Source organism: Piliocolobus tephrosceles, chromosome 6 (assembly GCF_002776525.5).
Source record: "Piliocolobus tephrosceles isolate RC106 chromosome 6, ASM277652v3, whole genome shotgun sequence".
NCBI classification, from domain to species: domain Eukaryota; kingdom Metazoa; phylum Chordata; class Mammalia; order Primates; family Cercopithecidae; genus Piliocolobus; species Piliocolobus tephrosceles.
Genome location: NC_045439.1, coordinates 126,903,497 through 126,926,028, shown reverse-complemented (window position 1 = coordinate 126,926,028; position 22,532 = coordinate 126,903,497). Strand labels below are relative to the sequence as shown.

Genomic DNA, 22,532 nt, shown 5'->3' with positions numbered 1-22,532 from the left:
TTATGCCAGAGTCAGGGTGGAAAGTAAGCCACATCATATAGGGTTAAATAAATTTGCATTGAGATTTTATGATTTATAGGGTGCAACTCCCCAGTCCCTTAGATAGGAATTTGGGCAAGAGGGAAAAGGTCAGAGTTTAGTCCTCAGTAGCTAACTGGAACTCCACCTCCTGGGCTCAAAGATCACTCCCACCTCAGCCTCCCAAGTAGCTGGGACTACAGGCACACACCTGGATTTTTTTTTTTTTTTTTTTTTTTTTTTTTTAGAGACAGGTCTCACTAAGTTGCACAGGCTGGCAGGCTGATTAAGAATTCCTTTTACTATAGTCATTCTAGTGGGTGGTGAGTCATTTCATTTTGTTCTTGTGTAAAAGGACTTCATAATATGTGAACAAATTCCCTCGGTTTTCTCTTCGAGCATTTTGCAAGTTGTATTTTGTGTTCTATTCTACATTCCGTGACCTGATAGCTAGTGGTGAGGCAGGGAAAAGCTCAGCTGAGACTATATCTTTGCTAGAATATCTGGTCTCTGGTTTCTTGACTAGGATTTTCTAAATGTCCTGAATGAAAGTTTCCTTCCCAGGGAGTGATGCAATGACCCGTGGGGGTCACCCTAGGCTTTAGCTCCTTTGTCTGGTTCAGCAGGGAACCCCTGAACCCATCAGAGTCCCTCTTGTTTATTCACGAGCCCTCTCTCACTGGTCTGTTTCCAGCAGCCCTTTTCACTTCCCCCAGCAGGAACAGGAGAAAGATACAGATACCTCTCCTCTCTTCTCCCAATTAACCTGTTTTTTTCACCAGTGAGACCCTTTTTTTTTTTTGAGACAGAGTTTCACTCTTGTTGCCCAGGCTGGAGTGCAATGGTATGATCTCGGCTCACAGCAGCCTCTGCCTCCCAGGTTCAAGCAATTCTCCTGCCTCGGCCTCCCGAGTAGCTGGGATTACAGGCACCTGCCACCATGCCCAGCTAATTTTTTTGTATTTTTAGTAAAGATGGGGTTTTGCCATGTTGGCCAGGCTGGTCTCGAACTCCTGGCCTTAGGCGATCTGCCTGCTTCGAACACTCAAAGTGCTGGGACTGCAGGCATGAGCCACCGCGCCTGGCCACCAGTTGAGACTTTCTGAGTTTTGCTGAGCCACCAGGGCCATTTGCAGGAGTAATCTTACACACCTGAGCAATAATTTTTTTCCCCTGTATTCACCAATTTTTTTTTTTTTTTTTTTTTTGACATTTTTGGCATTTGGCTGTATCCGTTTGCTTGTTTGCTGTGGAGTTTCCTTTGCTGGTTTTGGGCAGGAAGGAGGTGCTGGCTTTTACTATAGTGTGTTCATCATTTAAGTATTTGAGAAAGGAGATGCTGTAATCCAGCTGCACAATACTGCTTTAAAAATTCTCAGCAATACTGAGAATTGTGTTTAATTTACTCCCAGCAATTCCTCCTTACTCATTCATCAAACTCCTACTCACTGTGAACCTACTGTATGGCAGGCAGGGCTCTCAAAGCTGAGCTACAGCAGAGAACCAGAGCCCCACCTTCATGGGGCCTTAGTAAATTATGTCCACGTCTCCATCAAAGCTTATTTTGCATAAAAATGATGTGTTTATGGAAGATAATTTCAATACTTTACATTTAAGAATTTAGATCAAACTTGCCTAGGTTACAAAATTAACCAATAGGTCTCATGTATAGCATGAGGACCATAGTTACTGTATTATAAATTTGCTGAGTAGATTTTAAGTGCTCTTACCATGAAAAAAAAGTATATACTGTATATACAATAAAAGTTTAAAAAAATGTATATACCCTTTAACATTCATGTGACACTTCATACTCTACCAAAACTGCAGAATAGAGGGGAGGCTTTAGAGCAGGAGTAGAGGAATCTGCCTTCATTTTTCCTGGGTGTTGTTTTTATTTTTCCTTTTAATGCATATTCTGCTTATGTAGTGCCTTCATTTTTAGGCTTTTTCAATGTTGTATTTGAGAAGCTGCATCAGGTACAGCTCATTTTCCACTCACTGCTTACAGGATGAATTAAAATCATTTGCATATTCCTTAGCTGATGATATGCCCAAAATAAATGCAAGTCTGGCATAAGGTATTAAAAAAAAAAAGTAGAGAGAAATGAAGTTGTGTGGCATAGAGAAGATATTTTTACATTTTAAAATCTTGAAGCATAAGATCTTTGAAAAAATCTTTTCATAAGCACTATAAACCAGTTGTTCCTCAGCAATTTGCAGAAATCAGATCAACATGGTGTTACAGACAAATATTTACTTGAAGCCAATTTCTGTATATTATCTCCCTGCAGCCACCTCAACTGCCAATCCCTGGAATTGTACACAGTCCCTTCCAAACCTTCAAGACACCCGTGGCATTAACTCAGCAAATAAACGAGAGCCTCTGTGTGCAAGGCATTGTTCTAGGGATAATGGAGGTGACAGAAACAACCCAGCACCTTCCCATGAGGCATTACTGGGGTAAATGAAAGAGTGTTGACAGAGCAAGGTAGAGATTCTTAAGGGGAAATCAGGACAGATGGCAGGCTGTAGTGATAAATTTTGAATATCTAGAGAACTATCAATAGAGGATGGTTGACTGATACGGTTCCCAACCTGTGTGAACAGGATGACTATCTAATCATATCCCTTGGTCAGAGCCCATAGCTCACACAGGATGGACTGAGTATTTGTGTCCTTTCCACCCCAAATTCACATGTGGAAATCCTCACCACCATGATGATGGTATCAGGAGGGGGGACCTTTGGGAGGTGATTAGGTCATGAGGGTGAGCTCTCAGGACTGGGATTAGTGCCCTTATAGAAGAGGCCCCAGAGAGATCTTCCCTGCCTCCACCACGTGAGGATGTGAGATGTTATGAGGAAGAAGGCCCTCACCAGATACCAAATTCACCAGCACCTTCATCTTGGACTTTCTAGCCTCCAGAACTCTAACAAATAAATTTCTGTTGTTAAGCCACTCCGTTTATGGTATTGTTATAGCAGTCCCGAAAATCTAAGACAACAGAGGAATAGAATCTGAAGTTCAGACTTCAACATGGTATTTTGCTGCCAGCAGAGGCCCATGGGATTTGCTACAAGAGATTGCACCCACATTCCCTGGTGCCCTTTGAAAGTATAGTTTTATTTTGCAGTTTCTTTTTGGGGCTGTGTAGGAGTTCATCGTTCATAAATTTGTTTGTACTGTATTTGAAAATCTCTTCGTATTTCCTGCTAGTTCTGTCTCAGGCCATCTGCTCTATCAAGTCCTTGATCAGAAGCATTCCTGAGTGGCTTACATCCTTCAGGTTCCAAGGGCTATGCCCTTGTGCAAACTTTAGGATTTGGGAACAAGTTCATTCATGTCTCCTTTCATGGATTCTGAATCTTTGTGCTTTCCCCTCTCAAACACTGCAGTTTCATTATCTAACTCAGGCCCCAGAGCCACAAAAATGGTTAATCAAGGTGTTACCTATTTCCACCAATGGCAATGCATACTTCCTACTAACTTCCCACTGACTCCCTGGCTCCACCTTGCATGGTTGCTCAACAGGGAAGTATTAGATTCTCTTCTACACGGAGCTACATAAGGAGACTCAGGGGACATTTTTATTACAGTTAGAAAAGGGGCTGCTTCTTGAAGAAAAGACCCTCATCTAAAGAAACATCTGCTCAATCAACAGTTTCATGGATACAAAAAAGTGTGTATTTGCTCTCAGAAAGAAAGGTCCACATAAACCAGCTTACTCCCATCCTGAAGCACTGCTCATGCTCTGTGACAAGTTCCTCGTAAAACAAGAAACAAAAAACCAAACAAACAAACAAAATTTGAGAGTGGCTGTTTCTGGAAATAGAAAGGGGAAGCAAATATAATGGGGACGCGCCACCTAGTGATCACAGATGGAACTGTCACTCAACTAAGCAAAGGGCTGTGCTTCATAAGAACAGCGAGTGATCACTCAAGTGATTTAATTCACCTTTCAGGTAAACTGAAATCAAAAAAATCATCTGGTGAATGAAATATGCAGATATTTTATAGCTTCTAGATATGATATGTGGTTAACAGTCTTCTGGCTAATACATACAAGTGTTTAAAAAGCAGTAACTCAGATATCCATATTTGAAAGAAAAAATGCTAAAAGTTTTTAAATGTTTCAAAAGCAAACTTGAATAAAAATCTTTTTGAATAACTGGGTTTTTCCCCCAATAAAGGCTCTATAACAGATCTATACTCAAAAACATTTACATATTTCCACTGTGTCAATAAAGCAGCCAACTATGACTCTGTTAGAATGGAGTAATACCCTGAAAAATAGAAATGTTATTCTTAACAATAAAAGTAAGTTGTAATGATTATTCCAGATTATATTTAATATAGAAAATCAGGCCCACAATATTTCTTAACTTGCAATTTTATTAATTTTTCAGTACTCTTACCTTTTATATACTACTAAGAAAATTTAAACCATAACTAAACATTCTGCAGTTAAATTCAAATTTTCTTATATATATAACAGACTAGACTGCATACTTACACTGCAAATCTTACACAAGACTGAAGTTGAGCCAAACAACTTCAATTAGCTAACAATAAAAACACTTTCCACTTCCTGCAATCATAGCTTAAAGGCTTTGCAAGGCAGATTACATATGAGCTGGAGATATAAGTGATGTAGTTTGACTTGAGCAATACAAAACAAAAGTCATAGGAATTAAATGGATTTTCAATCACTGTAGAATTCATTCTCTTGGCTTAAGTATGTTTTAATTTTTTCACAGAAAAAAATATATTTCAGGCAAATAAAAACAAATTCCAGATTAGCACAGTTCAGTGTTTCATTTATTTTACCTTTATCAAGGCAAACAAAGTACAGATGCTGTACATTAAAAACATAGAAATGTATCACTCACACCACATCAATTCCTATGGACAAAAGGGCTTTTTCTAAGCACTGCTCCTTTCTGAAGCACATACCACAACTAAATGTACAAAGAGCCATCTGCTGGTCCAACGTAGCCAACTCCAATTAGCAGGACGTCTATCAGCGTCCATATTCCCAGACCACCGAAGCTGAAGAGCTTGCCGAGGCCTTCTCGCCACTGGCCCAGGTAGAAACGGTCTGCTCCAAACCCACCGAGGGTGATGCTGTGATGGCAAACAGGATTCCATGAGACCCGTCCACCCCAACTGCGGCCAGTTATGGTTTAATCACTGCGTTACGTCAGATTTGAGAAAGGACTTCCAATGATCACGGCCCTTAATTGGAACACAAGTGACTATTTCACAAATTGACACCACCAAATAATTATGGGCAGGAAGACTGTTTAAATGTCAAAAGTAAACATACAATTTTTAGCTGTACTAAAAACTTATTTTCGTGAATCTCATTTTCTATCCTGGAGTCCTCTTTTACTTTTCAGTTATGCGTTTCCTGCCGGGCAAGATCCTTCTTTCCTCAGCCCAAATTCTAATGCAGTGGTTCTCAGCAAGGCACAATTTTGTTCCCTAGGGGACACCTGGCAACATCTGGAGACACACTGTCACAACTGCAGGAGATGGGTTTGCTGTCAAGTAGTAGGTGGAGGCCAGTGATGCTGCTAAGCATCCTACTATGCACAGGACAGCCCCAAGACAAAAAATCATTCAGCCCAAAATGTCAGCAGTGATGAGGCTGAGAAAGCCTGCTCTATGGCTGCAATGCTGCAGGCCTCAGGGTCTCAGGCACGAACTCAAAACTTCAACTGTAGGCAGCATAACCTTTTCACTAATCAGGTAACCAGGGTCTCACCTGCTCTTCCCTTTCGTGGGAAGAATTGCTACAATTTCTTAAAGTACTGTGGAGAAGTTTAACAAACAGCACATTTCTATGTAAGAAATATAAGCCTATAATTCTCTCAGATGGTGGTAATTTTCAATGTTTTTGTCATTTTCATGTTTCCAGTTTTCAGTGTTCAGCATGTATTACTTTTCATAATAAGTTATTTGAAATTAAAGATATACATCATAAAACTGCCTATTTTAGACAGTCCCCAGCATTTTACTGATTCATGGTACATTCAGAACGGGAAACTCAATGTGCAAGTACCTTGGGAGAAAAGCTAACATGCCTGCCAGTCAGCTCCACGGGGATACTGGTCTGATCACCTAAACTCTTCCAGCAGTTTCCTAGAATCTAACACATGTGGTAGGATCTGAGAGAAGAATGAAGTGGACTGAGCTCAATGTCTGGAAGATTCCACCAAACCCAAAGAAATCTAAATGGCCTTTTAAACTTACTAGTAACAAAGCTTACCTTAGAGCCAGAGCAGTAGACCACTTATAGCCTCCAGTCCAATTGCAATATAGCATTTTGGGAAAAGTACGGTTACCTTAAAGAAAAAAAAAAAAGAAAGAAGGAAAGAAAGAAAAATACAGGGTATAAAAATACTCTCAGAAAGACTTAATTATAACAAATGGCCTCAAAATTTAAAATGTGAAAAGTCAACTCTCTTTACAGTAATACATGTTGAAGTGAAGAGTACAAAGCCCTTACCATCTATCTGTACAGATGTAATATTTAAATTAGCTAAGTTAGGATTACAACGTGAAGAACATGAAATGCTCAACCACGTATCAAGACTTACGGGGAAGTTACGAGGATATAAGACAGTATGGTCCTGAGGCATAAAAATCACCCAAAAGGAAAATAAGAGAAAGTCTAGAACCAGAAACATACAGACACTTCATGTATGACAGAGGTAACACACGGATCAACAGGGAAGGGTTGAGACAAGTGGCCATCCATGTGGGGGGACAATTAAAGTTGAATCTACCTCCCACCATCTACCAGAACCAATTCCAGGGGGATTCTAAACCTAAATGTGAAATGTGAAACTTACAACTTTCAAAAGAAAATGTAGCAAATTGTCTTTATAAACCTGGGGTAGAAAAAGATTTCTTAAAACCACAACAAAAAAAGACTAACTCTAATAACTTAAAGTAATTATATTTTTAAAGTTTTGTTTATGAAAATATACAGTAATGTAAAAAAAAAAAAAATCAAAATCTGGGAGAGGGTTTCAGGGACAGCACAGGTAATATCCAAAATAAAAAAGAAGTCTAGACAACTTTAAGATCAAATTTAAGAATAACAATTCTTGGAGAGAATAGGGATCATTAGGAATAGTTACATAGCACGGGTGGGAATGTAAGTTAATACAGCCATTTAAAGAGTAACGCACACTGGAAAGTACATGCTAAAGAAGCTCTTGCACACGTGCCATCAGGAGACAGGCAAAGAAATTTTAAGAGTCACAATAGCAAAAAACAGCACATAACCAAATATATTGGAGAATAAACTGTGATACAATCTTAAAATAGATTATTACACAGAAGTAAAATAAAGAAAGAAGTCATATGGATGAATCACAGAGCCATAATGCTGACAGGAAATAATCAAGTCCCAGAAGAGGACATAGCCTGAAATCATTTTATACAGTTCTAAAACATGCATTATTGAATATTATATGGTACTATTATTTTATTACATATATACAATAAAACTATAGAAAAAATTTAATAGGAAGTGAAATAAGAAAAAATTCAAAAGGATGGTTACCTTGGAAGAGGAGGTAGAGCAACCAGGTGAAGGCAAGCACTCAGGTGGCTGCGATGGTACTGGTGCTGTTTTCATTGTTATTTTGGGTAAAAGTCAATTACTGTGTATTACGCTTTATACTTCACATATTTTTCTTATTTTATCAAATATTACATTTAAAAAGAGAATTGCAGTTTTCTGGATGCTTTACTTTAGTATGTTGAGTTTATTGATGATGCTTGGCACATCTAAAAAGCTGCTGATAAACGTTTCTAATTACGTAATTTAACTCTCAAATTTCTGGTTAAAGTCCCTTCAATCAACTTAGAGAAAAACACTTTGTTGACAAATGTCCTTGAATTCAGACTTACCCAAGCAGTGGACATGGTCCCGCACCGTGCAGTTTGCAGGGTAGCGCTGCCGAGGGCAGGACACCGTCATGCAGCTGGTGGAATTGGTACACTCATAATCTGTTTCAGGAAGCTGCCAGCAAAATCTGCAAGTCATGTTAATGATGAAGTTCTTTTGGGATTTGAAGTCTTGATCCTATGCAGCAAATGACACAAACTCATCAATCACAATGGTGTAGTCTGTTAAGATGTCAGTAAGACTACACAGTCACATGGCACAAAATTCCTAAAACGCTTGCATTTAGGACCTAGAGTAAGTACCAGAAAAAGTTACCAAAACAGTATGTATGCAAAACAAATGTATATGATGTGACCCCATAATCATAAAAATATACACCCAAATATATGTACCTAAGGGAAAAAAAACTAGATAAATTCACATCAAAACAGCAAAGGTTATTTCAGGGTGATAAATTTCGTAACTTTTGCTTAGCTAAATTTTTCATAGTAAACATGTGTACTTTTATAATGCAGACAAGAGGAAAATTTATTTTAGAAAGTCGCAATCACGGATGGCTGGAAGGAACTGATGAATGCATTTGTTGAAGGTCACTGAGCTTCAAGTGAGGAGTGGAATCCAGGTTTCTCAACTCCAGCCTGATGCTTCTGTAATGGTTAACACACCGCTTTGCTTCCGAGTTGCCAACCTTCCCTAACATCTCCTACCTTGCACAGCCTGGCAACTCAGGGTTGTTACAGCTGCTCGTACCACCAGGGCATGTGGCATGTTTAATCCAGAGGCAGCCCAACTCAGAAACACCACATGATGTGTGGAGGGTCAGCGAGTGTTCACTGGTGGCCAGAGATTTTTTTCATTCCAATTTCAAAAGCCATTATTTTGGATTCTGCTTACAAAAGTACCATGTTCTTTGTATGTTACATATTTGAAGATTATAGACAAAAACCTATAGGTGTTCAGAGCTAACCACTTTTAATCTTCTTTACGTTTCTTCTATGTGTATATTTATAAATTTACTAAAATAGAATTATACTGAAAGCACTTTGTAGTCTTTTTACTGTACCTGACATTACACTGCAATGCATATTTTTCAAAATCATTTTTATGTGGTCAATCATCTCTGGAAGCATCATATATATATATGTATATATGTATGCATATATATATACACATACACACACACATTTTTTTTCCTTTTTTCTTTTTTTGAGATGGAGTCTCGCTCTGTCACCCAGGCTTGAGTGCAGTGGTGCAATCCCATCTCACTGCCACCTCCGCCTCCCAGGTTCAAGTGATTCTCCTGCCTCAGCCTCCTGAGTAGCTGGGATTAGAGACGCACATCACCATGCCCAGCTAATTTTTGTATTTTTAGTAGAGATGGGGTTTCACCATGTTGGCCAGGCTGGTCTCAACCTCCTGACCTCAGGTGATTCACCTGCCTCAGCCTGTCAAAGTGCTGGGATTACAGGCGTTAGCCACCATGCCCGGCCCATATTTGTTATTTTTTTAACATTTCACAAATTTGCATGTCATTTTTGCACAAGAGCCATCCTAATTTTATCTGTATGGTTCCAACTTTGGCACATGCACTGATGAAGCAAGTACTATTAATTTTCTTATCAATGCAAAAACCACTTTTTATGGAAAACATTTAAATATGGGTAAGGCATCACTTGATTTAGGCAAACAGTTGGATCTGTAAAAATATGTTTACATCTGCCTATTTTCAGTGATGTGCTTAAAACACATGTTTTTTAAAAAGCAGGTGACACATGTACATGGTACACATTTCAAGACACAACAGGACAGTGAGAAGTGAGCCGGCCTTGTGTGGCCTGGCCTCTGGGAGCCACTGCCCTCCGCAGGCCAAGTGCCCTCTGTACTTCCAGAGAGAGCTATTCCACACACAGGCACATTTATGTCATTAACATTTAACGTTCCCCAATACTTTCACTTGATTTTGTATATAAATCAGTACATTATCTCTAGAGCTGTCTAGTTCTTTTTAATGGCTACAATGTGTTCATTCTATTGCATGTGTACCATAAATTAAGCAGTTCTTAGACATTTCACTTCTTTTGAATCTTTTGCTTTAATGAGCAATACAGCTAAAAAATAAGCACACTTATTTGCATCCATATATAATGATATCTATTACATAAATTCCTAGATGGAGAACTGCGAGGTCAATGATTATGTGTGTGTATAAGTTTAACAGATATGGTAAATCACCTGCAAGAGGTTGATCAATTTGATTACCTATTAATAAGATATGAGTATCTGACCCTTATACTCTCATAAACTCAGAGTTAATCAAATTAAAAAAAATTGCCAATCTGAGGGTTAAAAATGTATTATTTGTATTTAATTATAAGAAAATTTATACACGTTTTTCATGTTATAAATCTATTTGTATTTCCTTTCCTATGAACCATCTGCTCATGTCCTAACACTGTTTTTCTACAAGACTGTCATCTTTTCCATGTGGGTTTTTAGGAAGTGTTTATATATTACTGATATTAGTGTATTATTTGTCACACACGTTAGAAACACTTTTTCCTAGTTTGCCATGTCTTTTGCCTTTATGCTTTTTTCTTTAGGTCATGCAGAAATCTCCAATTTTTAGTAGTCAAATGTATCAATTCTTTCTTTTACGGCTTCTAAACTTTATTTAATACTTAGAAAAATATTCTCCATTTGGGGATTATAATAACAACTATCTCGTGTTTTCTGTGGTACTTCAGGGTTTCATTTTTCACATTACATCTTTGGACTATCTGGAATTTATTCTGGATAAGACAGGCGTTCCACTTAATCTTGTTAAGAGAGCTACCAGGCATTCTGGCATTTACTGAATCCATCTTCTCACCACAGACAAACAGTGGCCCTTCAAAAGCTCATCTATGGCAGAAAGACACTGCCACCTCCTCTGTACACTAGCTGTCACTACTGAGAACACAGAATCCATCGGAACGAATTAGACTTGCTTCAGATATGCTAGTAGACTGAGATCTTCTCCAGTCCTACAAAGCAACATTTCTGTCAAGCGCATTTCCAGCAGACATCAACTGGCTTGACAGTTATCATTATAACTAAAACAGTAGTGAGCTGATGTGGAAGGGTCTATTGGGTTTTTAAATTTATTTCTACTTACATACTCAACAGGGCAATCATAAAAGAATATAAGAATTATTCAGAATTTCTTCCCAATGGTCAAGTCTGAATTGTTCTTCTAACTTGAAGTTTACAGTGAATTTATTTAGAATAAGTAAGCTGCAGTACTTACAACACAGGTAACAGATGGTTTCACTGCACAGTCAAAAGTGACAGGCTTCCCATAGATACAGGAGAAATTTGTTGTGCAGTCTATACAGTCTGCAGGAAGTCTGCTACACAAACCATTGCTTGGACACTTCATCACATAAGGTGGGATTTCAGTACTTTCTGTGAGAGGCAAGAGAGAAGCTTATTCTCCTATAACACTGATTTGAATAACAGATTCTAAGGTTAAGAGACATGATCATTAGCAAGTAGACACTGCGCTGGAATGACAGAAGCATGGCACTGGAGTCAGAGACACCTGCAATTAAAGCAGAATTCTGCCAACAGACAGCTAGCTGTGTGACCTGGTGAGCACCACACTTGCAAAACATTACTTCATTCCTGCCTCTCAAGTGGCCGTGAAAACTAAAGGTGCTCATGTACAAATAATGCATAGAAAATTGTGGGTATACATTAAGGGCTTCAAAAAAGACTATCATTTTGTAAGCTGAAAAACTAAAACAGTAGGGTTTGTGCAAAATCTTAGAGGAAGTCTGTGGCAAAACTGGAACTAGAACCCAAATCTCTTCATTTCCAATCCAATGTTCTTTTCATCTGAATTCACTAATTTAGAAATGAAGCCACTGACATCCTCAGGGCATCAACTTGAAAACTTGAAAATGTCATTATTTCACAAGGGTACTTCGATAAGCCACATTTGCTAATATACTATTTACAGTTTTATACTACCAAAGTTCAAAATAGTTATCTATTTTAACAATATCTTCAGTGAGCTGCAACTTATTTCCAATCAACCTCATCAGTGTGCAATATATTTTTACCAACTGAGAGGATCAAAATTGCAAGTATTCCTGAAAAGGGCTTTCAAAAGCCTGCAAGAATTAAGAACTCTTGTGCTTTCTCTAAAAAGTAATTTGAGTTTAAAATTTAAGTGCACTGCTGTTTTTTACACCCAAATAAGAATCCGTAAAATACCTCTGCCAGTTTCAATTCACTGAAGTAATCCCACTCTTAAAGTGATGAAATTAGACTCAAAGCCTCCACCTAGCAAAACAACTAATGCTTGTTTAAAACTGGTCCTACTTTACTCACTGTATTAAGTGAAGAATTCTACAAAATACTCTTTTCTTTGATCCCATGACTATGTGGCTGGAAGGTGGACACTCAGAATCACAAAGCAGAAATGACTTTAGGCCGTTAGACCAACCCCATCGCTTTAAAGGTGAGGACCAAGGCCCAAAGGGGATAAATAATTTGTTCAAGATCCCAGTAGCAAAACCAGATCTAGATTTCAAGACTCCATCAGTCCCTCTGTAATCCTTCCATTTCACACAGTCCTGGGGGAGCCTTTAATATCCGACATCAGGAACAGGGTTCTAGAAGTAGAGGAAATTTGCTGAAGGGAGGGAAGCACTGACTGAAGGTTATTTTGATGGATGAAGTGGAAAAATAACAGAAATAAGGAGACAAATGAACGCGGGATTGGAAAAAGAGATGAGGCAGAAACGTCAAAAGGTATCCAAATACCAAGACTATCCACTGAAAATGGCTGTGTATCTGCCCTTAATTCACACCATCTAAAATACAATATTAAAAAATGGAAAGTGACTTCGTATACTAAAGGAAATTTTTATCAAAAACAAAGAGAAACTACTAGATATAAATACACATATTTACCAGAATAGAAAATGTCTAGTACCTGCTGCCCTGGGAACTACTGTGAATGTGCGTGTTGGGCCCGGATCCTTTATTGACTGAGCCAGCGCCTGCGATTGCTCTAAATTTAAGGATCGTACAATTAGAGAAACATGTTATCCCGGGACAAGAAAACCTTGTTTTGTGTGGTTAACACGGTGGGTCTACACCAGGTCAATAAGCTGCTCATGAAAACCTCACGGCTTGGCAGCCAGAAAACACAAAGCTTAGGGACGAAACGTCAACGGGGTAGACACCAGAGACCGAAGGATGGCATCGCGCTCCAGTTCCGCCTTCCCGGCCGAGCTCCCAAGCACTCCATCTCCGTTCCAGGGCCTCCGCAGCCGCGATGGGCGGCTCGGTGTCGCCGGAGCGGAGGGACGACCTCGGGCCGAGCGGCCAGGGCGCCAGAGTACAGATGCAGCGACATGCCGCCCGGAGCCCGGCACTCGGCCTCCTCCCCGCGTCAGCCTCTAACTTTGGGCCCGGCCTCCTCGCAGCTCCCAGGGCCCTGCTGCCACTCAGCCCCACCGGCGCTGAACCCAGCTTTTGACTCACCACCGCCCGATAGAATGCAGAATTGCGAGAGGAAGAGCAGCACACGACACAGGGCGCGGAGGCCCCGCAGCGGGCGGACCCCACCTGCCATCTTGCCAGCGCGTGCGCACTTCCGGGCCTGGGGGCGGGCCCTGCGAGGCGGCGCGCTGGCTGGTGCGTGGAAGCAAGCGGGCCGGGCGGGCGCGCCTGGGAGCTGGAGCGTGAACTGGACGCAGGCGCGATGCAGCTCCGGACGGCTGGCGTCTGCGCTTTCCCTGACCCCGCGCGGGTTGCGGGTTTTCTTCGGGTTGCGTCCTCCAGGAGGTCCCTGAGGAGTATGCTAGCCTGGGAGGTTGCTCCGTTTCCACGCGCCCCTCATGCCCTTGGACGAGGCCTTCACCCCTCCTTCCACTGCAGGAGACCGGTTAAAGGTCATCCGTGGACCGAAATGCACTGCCAAGCAACCAAGTGCAGAGGCGGGCAAATGTGGGAGGCAGGCAGCTCCAGCGTTTGGTCGGATGTCGAGTACTGGATCCTGTGCGAAGGTTCTGAAGACAGTATCGCTTGGCGTTTCATTCTAAAGACTTATTTACAGTCGGGGAAGCGGCCCCGGGACGACGAGGGCCTGAGGGACCCCTCCTTTTGGGGCCAGCGCTCAGGCCTGCCGCGGCTTTCACTTCTGGCCAGCCCTTTGAAGATACGCAGCACTTTCAGAAAGTTCCTCTCAGACCTGGAGAAGCAGGATGGCCCCAAGCGCTGGGAATTGAGGGGAGGGTCCAGAGCACAGCCCTGCCTGGGGAAGGTCGGCCGTCTGGTTAGCCGCACTCAGGCCTCAGCTCATGGAGACTCTTGCCAGTTTCTATCACAGCACACCTGGAAGGAACATGCTGGTGACATGTGCTCTCCTCCCACCCCCGTGCTGCAGGATCATTCATTGCGGGGTCTTCTGACTACCACCCCCTCACGTGCATGTTTGCTGAATGATTTTTTAAAAAATACATGGAAAAGTGCCTGCACATAGCCCCGAATGTTAGTTTTAAAAATCGTATCGTGGCTGGGCACGGCGGCTGACACCTGTAATCCCAGCACTTTGGGAGGCCCAGGCAGGCGGATCACGAGGTCAGGAGATCGAAACCATCCTGGCTAACACGGTGAAAGCCTGTCTCTACTAAAAATACAAAAAATTAGCCAGGTGTGGTGGCACGCGCCTGTGGTCCCAGCTGCTTGGGAGACTAAGGCAGGAGAATCGCCTGAACCCTGGAGGCTGAGATCGCGCCACTGCACTCAAGCTGGGCGACAGAGCGAGACCTTGTCTCAAAAAAAAAAAAAAATTGTAAAAAAACATTTATCACACAATCTGCACCTAAAACAATCGTTATCACAATCTGCACGTTATACTACTACACAATTCTGATATATAGTTTTGTTTGCCAACTGTTTCACTGTTCACATCCCTCAGGAAGTTAACTAGATGATCAGTATATTGAAGAGAGATAATTTCTTACATTTCTTTTGAATTTCACAGCATATTGCAAACTAAACAATACTTCTTGTTTGGTTGTTTGGTAGCTGAATTCTCTGTTGACATAATGCCATTTTAATTCATTTTGAGCAAGTAAAGCATTCCTCTCTGTAAAATCTGAAATCCATTTCAGTATATAAATCCATGGAATGTCATCCCATCAAAAGTAATTTAACTCTAGGTGAGCAGCTTAATTGTGGTAGAAGCCCACAGCTGAAATACTGGAAACACTGATGCAGTTCATTCAGGAATTTATTTTTTTCTAAAGCTGAACAAAACCTAATTATGAATTAGAAACATTTAAATGGCAACTCTTAACCTATAGTGCAAACACCAGATTTCACAAAACTGAATTCCTTTGTCAGTAATCCAATATTTAGTAGTAGCTGCTGCTTTTGTGGTTGTTGGTTAAAATTAAGTAATGATTCCAATTTTGAAGATAAAGTTTCACTGTGAATTTTAGTGAAAGTCATAAAAATACCTGAGACATACTAGAAAATAAGATTTTCCCTCATGTTAAAAAAAAAAAAACTCTGCAGACTTTTATTTGAAGCCCATCTTTTGAAAATCACAAATCTTAGCCCTAACATTTCATAATCATTTCCTAGTGTTTTGTTTCACTTTTTCAATGAATAATATTTCTCCATTTACATTTCTCAAGGCATTGATTGCTGGAAAATTTCCCACACGTGCCCTCTGATGGTCCCTCATGGACATCAGTGAATTAAACTTGGTACATGTCAGCTACCATTCATTGTCTCCTTTCTCAGCTGAGCTCGTGAATGAACCCCCATCAAAGGCTCCAAAGTCTTAGAAGTACTAACATGTTAAGAAAAATACATTTTTAAGGGTCAAAACAAAGTTACACAGAAGCAAATATCAGGGAAGGACTTCAAAAGTCCTCCTCAGCAATGAGTGTCCGTGACTTCTTGAGATTCTTCAGTTTATCAATGGCAGAAGCTACTAAAATCTCTCCATGAATTTTGTTGTCTCTTGTTCGCACGTTTACAGCATTATTTATCTTTTCCTTTTCTCCAACTACTGCAGAAAAGAAAGGTAAAGAAATGTATTTTAAGTCAGCAATTTGCCAAACGTTAAGTCAGCAGTCCCATGACAAGTTTTTATCAAGTTTTTATTCGTTATTAATAAATATCATCTACTGAGCATTAGGTTCATCCTCTGATAGTTAAAGTTTCTTGAGGGAAGGAATGACTTCTGATCCCATCTCTCTATTGTCCACTTGAGAGAACAGCTCTTGTAGTCCTAGGGTGCAAATGAGAGCAGGGAACTCTTACAGAGTCACTGACTCCACCTGGCATACTTGATGAGCCAAGAGGTGGACACCAGACCCATGCGAGTCAGCCAGAATTTTCTGGAATGTGAGTAAAAAGTTTGTTCTCTCTAGTGACCCATATTGTGAGATGATGCAGGAATCTACAGCCATGCTTCTTGCCATACAGAAGGAAGAAACCGGTCTGCAGATAAGCAGAACAAAGTAGATATTCAAGAGAAGCATAAAGAACCAGAGCGAGACAGGAACCAGAAATGGGAAGAAATAGTCCTGGTGAGGGTTGGGCTCCTGATTGCTCTTCTAGTGGTTTGGCTATTTAATTCCACCTTTCATGTCATGGGATACTCCAAGACCCTTCCAATAAATGCTGTCTTTGTCTAAACCAAGTTGAGATTTCTGCCACCATTAAGAAGCCTGATTTAAACACCACAATACCTACTATGATGTCAAACATCATCAATGAAACGCTGTCAATAGAACAACACTATGCATATTTATTTTGCCTTCTACAGACTCTCAACTTACAGGAAATAGCAATACTATGCTTGCAGTTATATCAGTGTTAGTTACTCTTCATTTTGGAATCATTTTTAAAGCCTAAATTTTAGATTCTACATCTAATTAGTCGTGTGCTAAAAGGCCATTTTACTTTTCATCTAAATCTTTTCCTTTGGATCATTTTAAATTTGGGATCTTTTCTTTCCATTAAACTTTCCTAATAAGCCAGAAAAGTGAGGGAAAATATTACAGGCCTGTGAGGCTGAAATATCAAGTATATAATTCTACTGATGGGATAATTTTCACAGTTGTTTTCATTGTTGGCTTGCAATACCAACTATTGCTAGTAAAACTATCCCAGAGGATTCAGGTGAAACTTTATAACTCTTCTTCCAGCAAACAATAAAGAATACCTAGGAACAACTAAGCCAGGAACGCTATGGACTCTTCTTTTTGTATAAGCATTAAGTAGTTGAACCATATTTATTTGGTCTTTTGGAATTGAAGTGAAAAAAAAAAAGCATTTGGAAAAATATATACAAACTTAAATTACCCAAAATAAAATTATACTGAGCCAGCTGTGCATTTCGTATTTTCTTATTTAGTGTACAATTATGATCTAAGTCAACGTCAGCCATAAATCCTTCTTCAAAAAATTCACTGGATACCTAGAAGAAAATGAAACACCTTTATTGTTACATTATGGTACCTAGCCTCCAAAAAGACCCCTGTTGTTCCCCACTCTTGGTATTCACACCCTTGTATAGTTCCCTGCTCACTATACCAGAGAGGGTCTCTGTGACCATAAATAAGTGCAGAAGTGTTGGCACATGATTTCTGAGACTAGTGTATAAAAACCTGCAGCTCCCATCTCTCTCAGATGACTCACTCTGGGGGAAACCAGCCACCATGCCGTGAGGACATTCAGGCCACTTGTGAAGAAGCCCAGGTGATGAGGAGCTGTATCCACCAACTGTGAGTGAGCTCTGAGGCCTGCAGCCCTGGCCAACAGCCTGACTGCAGCCATAGGAGATGCTCTGCGCCAGAATCCACCAGCTGAGCTGTTCCCAGACCCTGACTCATAGGAACTGTGAGATAATAAATGTTTGTTGTTTAAAGCTGCTAAGTTTTGGGGTCACTTGTGATACAGCAACAGATAACATTCTTCCCTAATGGAGCCATGTAGAAATGAATACATATATTTTAAAATACTAATTTCTCAAAAACATTAAGAAATGAAATAGTTCTGATACAGCTGCAGAGACATGATTCATGTGTTACCACCAACTGCTGAAAACATGGTTTAAGTTAATGTGTCAGTTCTGCAATATTTCAAAGCATGAAGGACATTCCAAATTGATGACCCACACAGAATACATGCAAGATTATTATATACTTTAAACATCTCTGATTTTACCTGAAGTGCATATTTTTCACAAGTTGGTCCCACAGGGATGACCATTACCTGACGAGGAGATAGCCAGAAAGGCCTGAAAAATACATAACATATGTATTTTCAAAGTATAATAATGGTTACTTATTACATGATTTTCAAATAACCAAAGATTCTTTTAAAGACTTCACAAGAGGGCAGTTTCAGTAGAGCAGCATGGAAGAAAACCAAATTATATTAAAGTCTGAGGCAGCAAAGTAAACAAAAGGATAATTTTGGAATTTTGATAGCACAAGTGTAGGTAGAATGAGCTGGCAGACAGCCCAAAGGGCTGATCATGCACTTACTGTATATGCCCCAGCAACTGCACTCCTGGGCACTTGTCCCAGAGAAATGAAAGCATATGTTCACACATGATACTGCACACTAATGTCCATAGCAGCTTTAATCAGCAAAAAAAAAAAAAAAAGGAACCAACTAATTTATCTTAAAACAACATGGATGGCTTTCAAGGGAATTCCACTGAGTGAAAAGAAGCCTACTTCAAAAGTTTGTGTACTGTATAAATTCATTTATGTAATATTCTTTATATGACAAAATGATGGAGCTAGAGAACATGTTCATGTGTTGTCAGATAAGAGGACAGGGGTGGGATGGTTTGAGTGTGGAGAAAAAAGGGGAGCAGGAGGGAGCTTTACAAGTGATGGAACTGTCCTGTGCCTTGACTGGTGTTATTACACCATCTGTCCATGTGACACAGCTAAATACACATTCACACAAATGAGTGCATGTGAGGCTGGTGAAATCTGAACAAGGTTGGTGGATAGTCTCAATGTCTAGTTCTTGGTTGTGATACTGTATCTAGTTTTGCAAGATGTTACCATTGGGGAAAACTGGGTAAAGAGTGTGCTGAACCTCTCTGTATAATTTTTTTTTTTTTTTGAGATCGAGTCTTGCTCACCCAGGCTAGAGTGCAGTGGCACGATCTCGGCTCACTGCAACCTCCGCCTCCTGAGTTCAAGTGATTCTCCTGGCTTAGCCTCCTGAGTAAATGGGATTACAGCCATTGCCACCACATCCAGCTAATTTTTGTATTTTCAGTAGAGATGGGGTTTCACCATGTTGGCCAGGCTGTTCTCGAACTCCTGACCTCAGGTGATCCACCCACCTCAGCCTCCCAAAGTGTTGGGATTACAGGCGTGAGCCACCACGTCCGGCCTCTGTATAACTTCCTACAACGACGTGTGAACCTACGATTATTTCAAAATACAATTTTTCTAAAAAAAAAAAAGATGGCAGGGTAGGTATAAGCAATGTCCACTGTGGGGCATGTTTGCCTTTTCCCTGTCATAGTGAGTATTTAGTCTGAAGGTGAAAGGATATGCAAAGAGGACTATTTCAGATAGCACTTTATGAATGTGCATATTTATATATTTATTCTCAAATTACAAACACAAAATAATACATGATAAATGGTAAAACACAGAAATACAGGTTATATAATGGAAAGTATATGTTTTCTTTTGAGCTCTGTCCTTACCCCATCCTCAGCCCTACTTCCCTAAAGGACCCACATTTTAGCCATCTTTACTTTTGGCTCCTGGGGAGATTTCCTCACAAGCCTGACTGCTGTCTGAAGTCTGGATGTATGAAGTGCAGGGATTATACCTCAGTCTCTGCGACAAAGGAAGGCATGCTCAGTGCACTGGCCCCAACCACCTCCTGTCTCCCTCTCCATCTCCTATTTCACTAGTTCTCGTTTTTTTTTTTTTTTTTTAAACCACTTTCACTGCAACCATTCTAATGCAAGACACCATCATCTCTCACCTATGGTAAACTGTTTAAAACCAACTAGAAAGAAATATAAACATGTTAACTCATACTCAGGTGGCACACATATTCATATCCATACTTTTGGGTTAACTGTAACTTCAATAGCTTAGAAACTCCATGATACCTAAGTGTATTTCTCTTTGATCACAAAATATCAGGAATATACACAGACTCTCCAGCTACCCAGGGCTTTTGGAAGACACTTTGTTTGGGACACTTCCCACCTTATGTTTCCTGCTCAAACATTTGCTTCCCCAGTCTCACTGGGCATGAATGCTAGTATGCATGGGTGTGATCTAGGTTCTGCTAATGTATAAACATGGCACTCTGACTTAAGACAGAGTGGAGAAGGAGGCACCACATGGAATCCATTCTGGCAAGGAAGGGTGATGCAGAGACATGGAGCTTTTGGAGGAACTGGTTGCAGTGACCCTAGCAGTATCATCCAGTGCCTAGTGTCCACAATGGGAGCTGCAGGGACTGAGCCCAGCAATAGTAGCAGTGGGGGCAGTAGTTTCTGAAAAGAGAACTAAATTGCATGAGCAGATGCTCAGCCAATTTCTAAAAATGGAATGGGAGGTAGAAATTTCACAGGTGGTTACTGGTTTGCAGCATTTCCACATACTAGGATGCATCATCACAAGATGTTGTCTGCTAGCTGGTGCCATAACTGCTAGTAAAGCCACTTGCTTCTGAGTGCATGGTGATAGTAGTGAATCCCATAATGTCAGTGCAATGCTTTACTTATTTGCTATAAAATCTCTTTCATAGTCAGAAGCACTGCTGTGTTTCTGGCAGCACATAAGTACATATTTGGTGCCACTGGCAGAAGCATGGCAGCAAAGAAGAGCAAAGAAAAATCCACAGAGGGTCTCTCTTCAGTGAGAACGAGGCATTGGTCCTTACACGACGAAAGGGATTCAATGTAATCAACCTGCTACAAGACCACTGGCTGTTCCCCCAGGTTATGGTACCATCCTGGGGGATCACAATTAATCACTACTGATGGCAACCTGAATCCTCAGAAGAGATGTAGCCAGATGGAACTTAGTGAGGCAAAGTCCGTATTGTTGAGCCCATGCATATCCACCAGTGGCCACTTTGCCCATGAGCCCCTAAGCAACAACTAGGGAAAAAAAATAAGCTGATTTTAACAGAATGGGTCCACTTATATTAGAACATTGAAAAATTCCTCAACAGTGGGTGCCTTTTGATGGCAATACCACCTCTGTTGGCCCATTCTGAGTGATCATCCACATTTCTGCTTCCCAAATCTATGTAATTTATTTTTCAGTCTAATTATTTCTAGATCTTTGACCTTGTGGCCAAAGCAGTAACTAGAGCCCATGCATCCATGTAGCTCCATACCTCCAGCTATTCTTCCTTCCGGGCAAAAAGGACAACAAGATGCACCACTCAAAATTCTGCACTTTAGGACACTTCCTTTCCCCACTGTCATCCTAATTGGGCTGTGCTGCTAAGCCATCCTCTTTGAGTTTGTGCCATTTATGAATCAGGTTTACATGTTTTCCTCCTCAGTGGCTGTAGGGAACCCCAAAGGCAAACAATATGGGTTGAAGGAAGGATGGCTGGAGGGCAAGAGGTGGTACCTAGGAGTGTGGGTTACATGTTTTCAAGACAGCAACTAGATCTCTGAAGGGCTTGAAATAGGTAAAAAGATAACTTTAATTCTACTGAGTCCCGCAAAAGGTAAATGGTACATTTTTATGCCATTCTCCCTTAGTTTTTGTTTTCTGATCTGACAAATGGAATAAGAATTCTTTATTTGCTATTTGGATACTTGCTAATTATAAGGCAGGAAATGCCCTTTCTTTTGTTACTACTTTTATCTTTTACACATGAGTTTTTAAGAATAGAAATATTTTTAAAAAGGAAAAATAAGTAAATTAATAAAAATTAAAAAGAATAATAGACATATAGCTTTTTTTTCCATATCACTTACCATTTTCCCCCATAGTTTTCTGAAAGAATGGCTATCATTCTTTCCACTGATCCCAAAATGGCTCGATGAATGATCACAGGTCTCTTCTTATCATCCCCATCCTTACTAAAAAATGAAAATTATACATTTAAGTCTTTTTCTAAGAGTCAATAACTATCTTCTAGCCTTATATTTAATTTTGAGAATAGATTTAGATTAGTGATATCAGATATCTCTCCATTAACCTTATTTGTTCTGTGACTGTCTTGTTTTCTCATTGCTTTGTTTGCTAATCTTTTTTCTTTTATTTTAAAAATTTTAATTAGAGAACACTGAAACATATACAAAAGTAGAGAGAACAGTATAATGAACTTCCACATACCCTCTCTCAGCTTCACAAAATGTCAACTCCCAGCCGATCTCATCTGATCTAAATGCACCCCCATTCTTGCCACTATCTCCCACATTATAATCTTCATTTTAAAAATGTTCCTGATATGTGTTCTTGAAGTCCACTGGTCAAATTCCCTGAAATCCTTGTGAGGTATACCTTACATTTAATTATTCCCTCACCCCCTTAGGAAAAAAAAATGA

At 40.2% G+C, this 22,532-nt stretch overlaps 2 protein-coding genes and 1 non-coding gene across 7 annotated transcripts in view; all 3 read right to left on the bottom strand.

Moving 5' to 3' along the window:
* Positions 1-4,393: 4,393 nt before the first annotated feature.
* On the bottom strand, positions 4,394-13,639 carry TM2D3 (TM2 domain containing 3). 3 transcript variants are annotated; one of them, XM_023193598.2, is made up of 6 exons: positions 13,481-13,638; positions 12,927-13,004; positions 11,232-11,389; positions 7,948-8,122; positions 6,293-6,368; positions 4,394-5,145 (listed from the first exon to the last, which is right to left on the bottom strand). In XM_023193598.2, exons 1-6 carry the CDS (start codon positions 13,569-13,571, stop codon positions 4,980-4,982), a joined length of 744 nt encoding a protein of 247 aa, XP_023049366.1. In that variant the 5' UTR covers positions 13,572-13,638; the 3' UTR covers positions 4,394-4,979. The 3 variants fall into 3 exon arrangements, with proteins under 3 accessions (XP_023049366.1, XP_023049367.1, XP_023049368.1); XM_023193599.1 differs by lacking the exon at positions 12,927-13,004 and having other exon boundaries at positions 13,481-13,623; XM_023193600.2 differs by lacking the exons at positions 4,394-5,145; positions 6,293-6,368 and adding an exon at positions 6,375-7,662 and having other exon boundaries at positions 13,481-13,639.
* On the bottom strand, positions 9,444-9,550 carry LOC111527362. Its single transcript, XR_002726638.1, has one exon. It is a non-coding gene; the product is annotated as a U6 spliceosomal RNA (small nuclear RNA).
* A 1,576-nt stretch (positions 13,640-15,215) lies between the features above and the next one.
* Positions 15,216-22,532, bottom strand: part of TARS3 (threonyl-tRNA synthetase 3) — a 100,133-nt gene continuing 92,816 nt past the window's right edge. For all 3 annotated transcript variants that reach the window (XM_031935816.1, XM_026455456.1, XM_031935815.1), the window contains 4 exons: positions 21,960-22,064; positions 18,188-18,260; positions 17,324-17,438; positions 15,216-16,022 (listed from right to left, as the gene is read on the bottom strand). In XM_031935816.1, coding sequence (XP_031791676.1) covers positions 15,874-16,022; positions 17,324-17,438; positions 18,188-18,260; positions 21,960-22,064 — 442 coding nt within the window. In that variant the 3' untranslated portion in view covers positions 15,216-15,873. The remainder of the gene's footprint in view (positions 16,023-17,323; positions 17,439-18,187; positions 18,261-21,959; positions 22,065-22,532) is intronic.

Bases quoted from the DNA above. Each gene is read 5' to 3' on its own strand.
- TM2D3 (XM_023193598.2), bottom strand. From the start codon at position 13,571: ATGGCAGGTGGGGTCCGCCCGCTGCGGGGCCTCCGCGCCCTGTGTCGT. The intron at 13,005-13,480 runs GTGAGTCAAAAG...CCTTAAATTTAG, and splicing joins CTGCATTCTATCGGGCGGTG to AGCAATCGCAGGCGCTGGCT. The intron at 11,390-12,926 runs GTACTAGACATT...TGCCTCTCACAG, and splicing joins AGTAGTTCCCAGGGCAGCAG to AAAGTACTGAAATCCCACCT.